Source organism: Bufo bufo, chromosome 1 (assembly GCF_905171765.1).
Source record: "Bufo bufo chromosome 1, aBufBuf1.1, whole genome shotgun sequence".
NCBI classification, from domain to species: Eukaryota; Metazoa; Chordata; class Amphibia; order Anura; family Bufonidae; genus Bufo; species Bufo bufo.
Window position 1 is genome coordinate 815999773 of NC_053389.1, and position 14280 is coordinate 816014052.

The 14280-nt window shown below is 44.9% G+C and overlaps 1 protein-coding gene across 1 annotated transcript in view; it reads right to left on the reverse strand.

The window, feature by feature from the left end:
* LOC120986622 (dnaJ homolog subfamily C member 3-like) overlaps positions 1 to 12468 on the reverse strand; it is a 30404-nt gene extending 17936 nt beyond the window's left edge. The window contains exons 1-7 of the mRNA XM_040415282.1: positions 12324 to 12468; positions 11878 to 12016; positions 9333 to 9443; positions 8322 to 8446; positions 7976 to 8050; positions 6870 to 7013; positions 6608 to 6789 (exon numbers count right to left, since the gene is read on the reverse strand). Of these exons, the coding sequence (XP_040271216.1) occupies positions 6608 to 6789; positions 6870 to 7013; positions 7976 to 8050; positions 8322 to 8446; positions 9333 to 9443; positions 11878 to 11959 (719 nt within the window). The 5' untranslated portion in view covers positions 11960 to 12016; positions 12324 to 12468. The remainder of the gene's footprint in view (positions 1 to 6607; positions 6790 to 6869; positions 7014 to 7975; positions 8051 to 8321; positions 8447 to 9332; positions 9444 to 11877; positions 12017 to 12323) is intronic.
* Between the last annotated feature and the right edge of the window lie 1812 nt (positions 12469 to 14280).

Consider the following 14280-nt stretch of genomic DNA (forward strand, 5'->3'; position numbering starts at 1 on the left):
TATATATACACACACACACACACACACACACAGAGTATACACACACACAGTATATATACACACACACACACAGTATATATACACACACACACACACACAGTATATATACACACACACAGTATATATACACACACACACAGTATATATACACACACAGTATATATACACACACACAGAGTATACACACACACAGTATATATACACACACACAGTATATATACACACACACACACACAGTATATATACACACACACACACAGTATATATACACACACACACAGTATATATACACACACACACACAGTATATATACACACACACACACAGTATATATACACACACACACACACACAGTATATATACACACACACACACACAGTATATATACACACACACACACACAGTATATATACACACACACACAGTATATATACACACACACACACACAGTATATATACACACACACACACACAGTATATATACACACACACACAGTATATATACACACACACACACAGTATATATACACACACACAGTATATATACACACACACACACAGTATATATACACACACACAGTATATATACACACACACAGTATATATACACACACACACAGTATATATACACACACACAGTATATATACACACACACAGTATATATACACACACACACACAGTATATATACACACACACACACACAGTATATATACACACACACACACACAGTATATATACACACACACACACACAGTATATATACACACACACACACACAGTATATATACACACACACACAGTATATATACACACACACACACACACACACAGTATATATACACACACACACAGTATATATACACACACACACACACAGTATATATACACACACACACAGTATATATACACACACACACACAGTATATATACACACACACAGTATATATACACACACACAGTATATATACACACACACACACACAGTATATATACACACACACACACACACAGTATATATATATATACACACACACACAGTATATATACACACACACACACACAGTATATATATATATACACACAGTATATATACACACACACACAGTATATATACACACACACAGTATATATACACACACACACAGTATATATACACACACACAGTATATATACACACACACAGTATATATACACACACACAGTATATATACACACACAGTATATATACACACACACACAGTATATATACACACACACACAGTATATATACACACACACACAGTATATATACACACACACACAGTATATATACACACACACACAGTATATATACACACACACAGTATATATATATACACACACACAGTATATATACACACACACACACAGTATATATATACACACACACACAGTATATATACACACACACACACACACAGTATATATACACACACACACACACAGTATATACACACACACACACACAGTATATACACACACACACACAGTATATATACACACACACACACACACAGTATATATACACACACACACACAGTATATATACACACACACACACACACAGTATATATACACACACACACACACACAGTATATATACACACACACACACACACAGTATATATACACACACACAGTATATATACACACACACACAGTATATATACACACACACACACAGTATATATATATATACACACACACACACACAGTATATATACACACACACACACACATAGTATATATACACACACACACACACAGTATATATACACACACACACAGTATATATACACACACACAGTATATACACACACACACACAGTATATATACACACACACACAGTATATATACACACACACAGTATATATACACACACACACACACAGTATATATACACACACACACACACACAGTATATATACACACACACACACACACAGTATATATACACACACAGTATATATACACACACACACACAGTATATACACACACACACACACAGTATATACACACACACACAGTATATATACACACACACACACAGTATATATACACACACACACAGTATATATACACACACACACACAGTATATATACACACACACACACAGTATATATACACACACACACACACAGTATATATACACACACACACACACAGTATATATACACACACACACACACAGTATATATACACACACACACACACAGTATATATACACACACACACACAGTATATATACACACACACACACAGTATATATACACACACACACACAGTATATATACACACACACAGTATATATACACACACACACACACAGTATATATACACACACACACACACACACACACACAGTATATATACACACACACACAGTATATATACACACACACACACACAGTATATATACACACACACAGTATATATACACACACACACAGTATATATACACACACACACACACACAGTATATACACACACACACACAGTATATATACACACACACACACAGTATATATACACACACACACACAGTATATATACACACACACACACAGTATATATACACACACACACACAGTATATATACACACACACACACAGTATATATACACACACACACACAGTATATATACACACACACACACAGTATATATACACACACACAGTATATATACACACACACAGTATATATACACACACACACACAGTGTATATATACACACACAGTATATATACACACACAGTATATATACACACACACACAGTATATATACACACACACACACAGTATATATACACACACACACAGTATATATACACACACACACAGTATATATACACACACACACACACAGTATATATACACACACACACACACAGTATATATACACACACACACACACACACAGTATATATACACACACACACAGTATATATACACACACACACAGTATATATACACACACACACACAGTATATATACACACACACAGTATATATACACACACACACACAGTATATATACACACACACAGTATATATACACACACACACACACACACACACACACACACACAGTATATATACACACACAGTATATATACACACACACACAGTATATATACACACACACACACACAGTATATATACACACACACAGTATATATACACACACACACACAGTATATATACACACACACACACAGTATATATACACACACACACACACAGTATATATACACACACACACACACAGTATATATACACACACACACACACAGTATATATACACACACACACACACAGTATATATACACACACACACACACAGTATATATACACACACACACACACAGTATATATACACACACACACACACAGTATATATACACACACACACAGTATATATACACACACACACAGTATATATACACACACACACACACACAGTATATATACACACACACAGTATATATATACACACACACACACACAGTATATATACACACACAGTATATATACACACACAGTATATATACACACACACACAGTATATATACACACACACACAGTATATATACACACACACACACAGTATATATACACACACACACACAGTATATATACACACACACACACACACAGTATATATACACACACACACACACACACTATATATACACACACACACACACACAGTATATATACACACACACACACACACAGTATATATACACACACACACACACAGTATATATACACACACACACACACAGTATATATACACACACACACACACAGTATATATACACACACACACACACAGTATATATACACACACACACACACAGTATATATACACACACACACACACAGTATATATACACACACACAGTATATATACACACACACACACACAGTATATATACACACACACACACACAGTATATATACACACACACACACACAGTATATATACACACACACACACACAGTATATATACACACACACACACACAGTATATATACACACACACACACACACAGTATATATACACACACACACACACAGTATATATACACACACACACACAGTATATATACACACACACACACAGTATATATACACACACACAGTATATATACACACACACACACAGTATATATACACACACACACACACAGTATATATACACACACACACACAGTATATATACACACACACACACACAGTATATATACACACACACACAGTATATATACACACACACAGTATATATACACACACACACAGTATATATACACACACACACACACACAGTATATATACACACACACACACAGTATATATACACACACACACACACAGTATATATACACACACACAGTATATATACACACACACACAGTATATATACACACACACAGTATATATACACACACACACAGTATATATACACACACAGTATATATACACACACACAGTATATATACACACACAGTATATATACACACACAGTATATATACACACACACACACAGTATATATACACACACACACACACAGTATATATACACACACACACACAGTATATATACACACACACACAGTATATATACACACACACACAGTATATATACACACACACACACACAGTATATATACACACACACACACAGTATATATACACACACACACACACACAGTATATATACACACACACACACACACAGTATATATACACACACACAGTATATATACACACACACACACACAGTATATATACACACACACACACACACAGTATATATACACACACACACACACACAGTATATATACACACACACACACACAGTATATATACACACACACACACAGTATATATACACACACACACAGTATATATACACACACACACACACACACACACACACAGTATATATACACACACAGTATATATACACACACAGTATATATACACACACACACAGTATATATACACACACACACACAGTATATATACACACACACACAGTATATATACACACACACACACAGTATATATACACACACACACACACACACACAGTATATATACACACACACACACACAGTATATATACACACACACACACAGTATATATACACACACACAGTATATATACACACACACACAGTATATATACACACACACACACAGTATATATACACACACACACACACACACACAGTATATATACACACACACACACACACAGTATATATACACACACACACACACAGTATATATACACACACACAGTATACACACACACACACACAGTATATATACACACACACAGTATATATACACACACACACAGTATATATACACACACAGTATATATACACACACAGTATATATACACACACACAGTATATATACACACACAGTATATATACACACACAGTATATATACACACACAGTATATATACACACACAGTATATATACACACACAGTATATATACACACACACACACACAGTATATATACACACACACACACAGTATATATACACACACACACACACACAGTATATATACACACACACACACACACAGTATATATACACACACACACACACAGTATATATACACACACACAGTATACACACACACACACACAGTATATATACACACACACAGTATATATACATACACACACAGTATATATACACACACAGTATATATACACACACAGTATATATACACACACACAGTATATATACACACACAGTATATATACACACACAGTATATATACACACACAGTATATATACACACACAGTATATATACACACACACACACAGTATATATACACACACACACACACAGTATATACACACACACACACACAGTATATATACACACACACACACACAGTATATATACACACACACACACAGTATATATACACACACACACACAGTATATACACACACACACACACACAGTATATATACACACACACACACAGTATATATACACACACACACACACACACAGTATATATACACACACACACACACACACACAGTATATATACACACACACAGTATATATACACACACACACACAGTATATATACACACACACACACACACACAGTATATATACACACACACACACACACACAGTATATATACACACACACACAGTATATATACACACACACACACAGTATATATATAAGAAGGGTTTGTAAACAGTGCTGACGTCTCCCAGCAGCTCCATCCATACACGGGGACCCTTCATACAGAAGACAAGATGTCGACAATAGGCCAGTAATCACATCATTACAGCCATGCACAGGTGACATCATATACAGAAGTGCGTGACATCATCCTAGAGAAAAATGTGACAGACAGTAGACACGACCTCACACTGATGCTTGTGACGTCATCACATAATAAGGGGAATCCCTTCACTACACACAAGGACATGTGACATCATCATAGAAAAAAGTGACATCACCCATAACAGTCAATGACTTCATTATACACGAGGACCTTAGACATCATCGCTCACCTCAGGCTCTCCTCATGGTCGCCCATGATGTAGTAGAGCTGGCTGAGTTTGAGGTAGGCAGCCCGGTTGTCGCTGCGCAGTTTGGTGGTGGGCTTCAGGTCCTGGATGGCCTTGGTCAGATCTCCGTTGAACAGGTGACACTCGGAGCGCAGCTTCCAGATACTGGGATCCCACGGGGAGAACTGGAAGATACTGGAGTGTTACCAGTAGCAGGAATGGCGGAGCCCGAGTCATAGTCATCAGTACCGCAGAGATACGTTACCTCCACCACCTTCTCCAGCCAGCTGACCGCCCCCACATAGTCCTCCCGGTGATAGGCCCCCCAGGCCTGCTCTCTGTGGACCTCCACCTCCTGGGCCCGCTCCAGCTGGCTCCTGGCTTCTTCATTGGACGGGCTGCTCACCAGCTGCCAGCAGGAAGACGGAAGACATTAGGAACATCTCTGGTGACATCACCGATACTTACTTATCTGGCCCTGATCATCAGCTACATCACGTCTTATACTCCAGCCACATCCAAAGCTGCATTTACTCAGGAGATCAAGCTCATATATGAGGCATTGTGAGAGAGGCTGTGCTTACAGTTATCTCCTACACAAGAAAATGACTGCAGCTCTAGATGTGAATGGAGTATAAGATGTGGTTTATACAGGAGAACTGTGACTGCAGCTCTGGGAGTGACTGGAGAAGATAATGTAACATTAGAATTGTGTCTGCAGATTTGGGAGTGACTGTAGAAGATAATGTCACATTAGAATTGTAACTGCAGCTCTGGGAGTGACTGGAGAAGATAATGTAACATTGTGTCTGCAGCTCTGGGAGTGACTGGAGAAGATAATGTAACATATTGTGACTGCAGCTCTGGGAGTGACTGGAGAAGATAATGTAACATTGTGTCTGCAGCTCTGGGAGTGACTGGAGAAGATAATGTAACATTGTGTCTGCAGCTCTGGTAGTGACCGGAGAAGATAATTTAACATATTGTGACTGCAGCTCTGGGAGTGACCGGAGAAGATAATTTAACATATTGTGACTGCAGCTCTGGGAGTGACCGGAGAAGGTAATGTAACATATTGTGACTGCAGCTCTGGTAGTGACCGGAGAAAGTAATGTAACATATTGTGACTGCAGCTCTGGTAGTGACCGGAGAAGATAATGTAACATATTGTGACTGCAGCTCTGATAGTGACCGGAGAAGATAATGTAACATTGTGACTGCAGCTCTGGTAGTGACCGGAGAAAGTAATGTAACATATTGTGACTGCAGCTCTGGTAGTGACCGGAGAAGATAATGTAACATATTGTGACTGCAGCTCTGGCAGTGACTGGAGAAGAAGACGATGTGACATTAGGACGGGGGCGCACTCACCACGATCTGGAAGTCCTCTTTGGCCTGCTGTGTGTCCCCCTGCTTCAGAAGGATGTTCCCTCGCTGGAGTCTGGCCTGAAGGACAAGAAGAAGATCGATCACCGGCTATTGCCTCTGCAGCACTCCCACAGGCCGGCAGCAGAACTGCAGCCCAATACACATGGTCAGCAATGTCCCCCAACCAATCACAGGCCCCGCCCAACCGGGCAGAGGGGGCAGTACTAGCGGGCAGAGGGGGCAGTACTAGCGGGCAGAGGGGGCAGTACTAGCGGGCAGAGGGGGCAGTACTAGCGGGCAGAGGGGGCAGTACTAGCGGGCAGAGAGGGCAGTACTAGCGGGCACTCACGGCCAGGAAGTCCGGCTTCAGCTCGATGGCCCGGCTGAGGTCCGGCAGCGCTGACTTGAATTTCCCCATGGCCAGGTAGACGGTCGCTCGCTTGTAATAGGTCAGGTAATTTTTGGGGTCCCCATCTGGAACAGAAAGATGCAGTCATGTGGGGGGCACTGAGGGCGGTGGCCCCCGGGGCTCTTCTCTGACCCCCTGTCATAATCTATTACAGGTGACATGTCCAGATACTGAGCCCATGCTGCAGTCACATCCAGAGCTGCAATGGGCAAATGTAGGCTCAGTGGCGGAGCGCCATCACCCATGGTACAGCATGTCAGATCTGCAGTCAGGGCAGACTTGTAAGTGCAGCTCTGGATGTGACTGGAGTACAGGATAAAAGATCACAAAGAAAGGTGAGCACAGTACTGAATGTGACTGGAGTACGAAACTGCCAGAAGTTTAAGCTCAGCTCTGGAAGTGACTGGAGTATAAAGCATGATACAGCGATCACTGGGGTCATGGCCAAGATAACTGAACAGACCCATCCTCAGGTGACATCCGTGACGGTCAGCGGTTCATGTGTCATCTCTATTCCACAGACACTGCTCGGCTGGAGATTCTCTTCCAGAGCCTCCCCAGCCAATGATCCAGGAAAAACCACTGACAGAACACGGAAGCCATCGCTGTGTCACTGGTTTACACGGACCCACAGACTTCAATGGGCGTTTGGTCCACGTCTTACACCAAAGTAGTGCTTGTCCCGTGGTTTTTCCACTGAGCCACGGTCAGTGGAAAATCGCTGATGTCTGGACTAACACATTAAATTCAATGGTTAGGCGTGCCGTCCGTGCAGGTAACAGGGTGGGCTCTGCTATGCCATCAGTCAGTGAGCTGTGCAATGCTGCCCTCTAGTGTGCAATCACGGGTAAGACTACACCAGTTCCTAATGAACTACAAGGGCTTATTATACCGGACTGTACCTTTAAATTCCGTGGAGGGTGTGGCGCCCTGCGACCACCGTCTACTCACCCACTGCTGAGTGATAGTGGGACAGCGCCTCGGCCAGTTGTCCAGCAGCCAGGAGCTTGCGGCCCATCTCCAGGTGACTCTCCACCTCGGCCTGACCGGCAGCCAGCGACCCTGCCGGGAGCACACACAGATATTAACAGGGAGAAGTGACCACCAGAGGGCGCTGCAGCCTCAGCAAGGAACACAGGAGCCCCCATGACAACTCCTCCTGCCCTGTCACAAGGAGAAGTGACCACCAGAGGGCGCTGCAGCCTCAGCAAGGAACACAGGAGCCCCCATGACAACTCCTCCTGCCCTGTCACAGGGAGAAGTGACCACCAGAGGGCGCTGCAGCCACAGCAAGGAACACAGGAGCCCCCATGACAACTCCTCCTGCCCTGTCACAGGGAGAAGTGACCACCAGAGGGCGCTATAGCCTCAGCAAGGAACACAGGAGCCCCCATGACAACTCCTCCTGCCCTGTCACAAGGAGAAGTGACCACCAGAGGGCGCTGCAGCCTCAGCAAGGAACACAGGAGCCCCCATGACAACTCCTCCTGCCCTGTCACAGGGAGAAGTGACCACCAGAGGGCGCTGCAGCCACAGCAAGGAACACAGGAGCCCCCATGACAACTCCTCCTGCCCTGTCACAGGGAGAAGTGACCACCAGAGGGCGCTATAGCCTCAGCAAGGAACACAGGAGCCCCCATGACAACTCCTCCTGCCCTGTCACAGGGAGAAGTGACCACCAGAGGGCGCTATAGCCTCAGCAAGGAACACAGGAGCCCCCATGACAACTGCTCCTGCCCTGTCACAGGGAGAAGTGACCACCAGAGGGCGCTGCAGCCTCAGCAAGGAACACAGGAGCCCCCATGACAACTCCTCCTGCCCTGTCACAAGGAGAAGTGACCACCAGAGGGCGCTGCAGCCTCAGCAAGGAACACAGGAGCCCCCATGACAACTCCTCCTGCCCTGTCACAGGGAGAAGTGACCACCAGAGGGCGCTGCAGCCTCAGCAAGGAACACAGGAGCCCCCATGACAATTCCTCCTGCCCTGTCACAGGGAAAAGTGACCACCAGGGGCGCTGCAGCCTCAGCAAGGAACACAGGAGCCCCCATGACAACTCCTCCTGCCCTGTCACAAGGAGAAGTGACCACCAGAGGGCGCTGCAGCCTCAGCAAGGAACACAGGAGCCCCCATGACAACTCCTCCTGCCCTGTCACAGGGAGAAGTGACCACCAGAGGGCGCTGCAGCCACAGCAAGGAACACAGGAGCCCCCATGACAACTCCTCCTGCCCTGTCACAGGGAGAAGTGACCACCAGAGGGCGCTATAGCCTCAGCAAGGAACACAGGAGCCCCCATGACAACTGCTCCTGCCCTGTCACAGGGAGAAGTGACCACCAGAGGGCGCTGCAGCCTCAGCAAGGAACACAGGAGCCCCCATGACAATTCCTCCTGCCCTGTCACAGGGAAAAGTGACCACCAGGGGCGCTGCAGCCTCAGCAAGGAACACAGGAGCCCCCATGACAACTCCTCCTGCCCTGTCACAGGGAGAAGTGACCACCAGAGGGCGCTGCAGCCACAGCAAGGAACACAGGAGCCCCCATGACAACTCCTCCTGCCCTGTCACAGGGAGAAGTGACCACCAGAGGGCGCTGCAGCCACAGCAAGGAACACAGGAGCCCCCATGACAACTCCTCCTGCCCTGTCACAGGCAGAAGTGACCACCAGAGGGGCTATAGCCTCAGCAAGGAACACAGGAGCCCCCATGACAACTCCTCCTGACCTGTCACAGGGAGAAGTGACCACCAGAGGGCGCTGCAGCCTCAGCAAGGAACACAGGAGCCCCCATGACAATTCCTCCTGCCCTGTCACAGGGAAAAGTGACCACCAGGGGCGCTGTAGCCTCAGCAAGGAACACAGGAGCCCCCATGACAACTCCTCCTGCCCTGTCACAGGCAGAAGTGACCACCAGAGGGCGCTGTAGCCTCAGCAAGGAACACAGGAGCCCCCATGACAACTCCTCCTGACCTGTCACAGGGAGAAGTGACCACCAGGGGCGCTGCATCCACAGCAGGGAACACAGGAGCCCCCATGACAACTCCTCCTGCCCTGTCACAGGGAGAAGTGACCACCAGGGGCGCTGCATCCACAGCAGGGAACACAGGAGCCCCCATGACAACTGCTCCTGCCCTGTCACAGGGAGAAGTGACCACAGGGGCGCTGCATCTACAGCAAGGAACACAGGAGCCCCCATGACAACTCCTCCTGACCTGTCACAGGGAGAAGTGACCACCAGAGGGCGCTGCAGCCTCAGCAAGGAACACATGAGCCCCCATGACAACTCCTCCTGCCCTGTCAGAGGCAGAAGTGACCACCAGAGGGCGCTGCAGCCTCAGCAAGGAACACAGGAGCCCCCATGACAACTCCTCCTGCCCTGTCACAGGGAGAAATCACCATCAAGCAGGATACGGAGGGTTATTTCAATCCAAGCATTGTGACAGGGCAGGAGGAGTTTTCATGGGGCCTCAGGTTCGGGTATAAGGGGCAGGTGAGGCCTTACCGTCCAGATGCAGGTCCAGGATGACGCAGAGTAGGGAAAGGGAGGACAGGACCCCGCTGATACCGCTCCGCGCTCTGTCCATGTCTGCCGGAGGGGGGGGGAGCGCCGCCGGGGTGTCTCAGTCCTCGCTCTGCTGCACCTGGGGGGGGACACAGACAATGTCACCTACCGCCATCACACCGGGGGACCATGGGGACCATGCACTGCATTGTGGGGGGCGGAGTGCTACCCTGCGCTGCAGCTGGGGGGGGGGACACTCCACAGCTCCCACATTGCACCACAGCACAGCATACTCTATACAGACACTGAACCAGGCAAAACAGTGACTGCAGCTTTGGCAGTGACTAGAGTAGACCTGAAAGAACGGAATACCACAGCTACAAGATGAGGACACAGCAGCAGACACATCACGTGCCCCCCTCGTCCACACGCAGCCCACACTGTACCTGCAGCTCAGCTCTGTCACCCCACAGTACCGCACATCCCCTGTACACACAGACAGGCCAGCACTTCCGCTTCCGGATGTCTGCCGTACGCAAATGACAACCATTCCACGAGACACATCCGGGTTCACCTCGCCCACCAATCACGGACAAGCTTGCGATAGCGTGTGGAGCGCTGATTGGTCAGTAAAATGACGTCACGATCACACCTTCTTTAGCTTTTTTCCACTTTCATTTCGTTAGTATCAGCGAAACTCCTTGGAGATGATTGACAGCGCCTCATCTCTGCGCAGTGATTGGTGGAGCGCTATTCAGGACTCCGCCCTCTGACATTCCTATTGGCTGCAGACGCTGAGAGCCTTTGCCACCTGCTGGTTTCATATTGGTCCCAGCTGTTTATGTAAATTAGTTCAATTTCCCGCCCACTTTTTTTTGCTTCACATGGTGAAGCTGTGAGCTTGATTGGTCAGTAGGCCACGGTCACGTGACGGCATCAGTGTGCTCGCACAGCGCCACCCAGAGGACAGTGCGGCAATACAGTTTAAGCTGCAATGTACTGATACGTCACCAGCTCGTGGATGAAGAGGGCAGCTCGTTATGACGTCATTCCCTGACGTCATCTTATAGGTTCTGTTTTTTTTTAACGAGATTAGCTCACATATTGAAAGATACAGTGCATATCTAACAGTGCTACTGGTAACCGTCCATTGTAGTGTGTATTGAGCAGTGCCACGTGTATGCGGTACTTGTACTGAGACTATATATGTACATAACCAGACCTATCGCTAATAATGGCGGGAGAGATTGTACAAGTGTGCGGTAAAACTACAAGAATACAAATAACATGTATAAAGTATAGATAGCATGTACTATAAGATTTGCATCAACACTGAAGCACATGGTAAAATGGCTGCCTATACATAGGATTACATGTCTAACATCTAACAGTAGTAACAACTCCCTGAGTAACAGTTATAACTAGCTGAACATAATGTCTCTGAAACAAAGGTAGATCTCTCACCAGATATGCTTTTACAAGGATGGTGGAGTTTAAGAAGGATATATGCAGAAGGACAGCTCTGCTGATGTGTCTCTTTCCCAGGATGCTTTGCACTCCCACAATGCTCCGCACCACCCACAATGCAGTAGTCTTTGTAACAAGAAAAACAAAGTGTATTACAACTTAACACCACTAGATGGTGCTATAACCACACTAATCACTACATAAATACCAAAGGCAGACGTGATCTGTAATGATTCTGAACTCTGCTGGGCAGAACACTCCCCGTCTGGCGTCAAACTGACGCCACCACTAAGTCCCTCATTCGTAGCAACCCATTTTGGTCAATGGTGGGATCAAGCTTCATCAAAGCGCTATCCTTGGAGACTGTTTGACCTTTGCTAAGGTAGTTTATTTCCTTAGCATAACATTTGTTGTGTACAGTGTGAATTATTATACTCTTGGACCTTTCCAGATTAGGAGCGGTAAAGGCGTGTTTGCAGTGATGACAACCTTTGCAGGGCTTCTGGCTCATAGGTAATGTCAATTTGTAAGACTGAGCTATATGAACTACAGTTGCAAGAAAAAGTATGTGAACCCTTTGGAATAATATGGATTTCTGCACAAATTGGTCATAAAATGTGATCTGATCTTCATCTAAGTCACAACAATAGACAATCACAGTCTGCTTAAACTAATAACACACAAAGAATTAAATGTTACCATGTTTTTATTGAACACACCATGTAAACATTCACAGTGCAGGTGGAAAAAGTATGTGAACTCGTAGACTAATGACATCTCCAAGAGCTAATTGGAGTGAGGTGTCAGCCAACTGGAGTCCAATCAATGAGATGAGATTGGAGGTGTTGGTTACAGATGCCCTGCCCTATAAAAAACACACACCAGTTCTGGGTTTGCTTTTCACAAGAAGCATTGCCTGATGTGAATGAGCCTCGC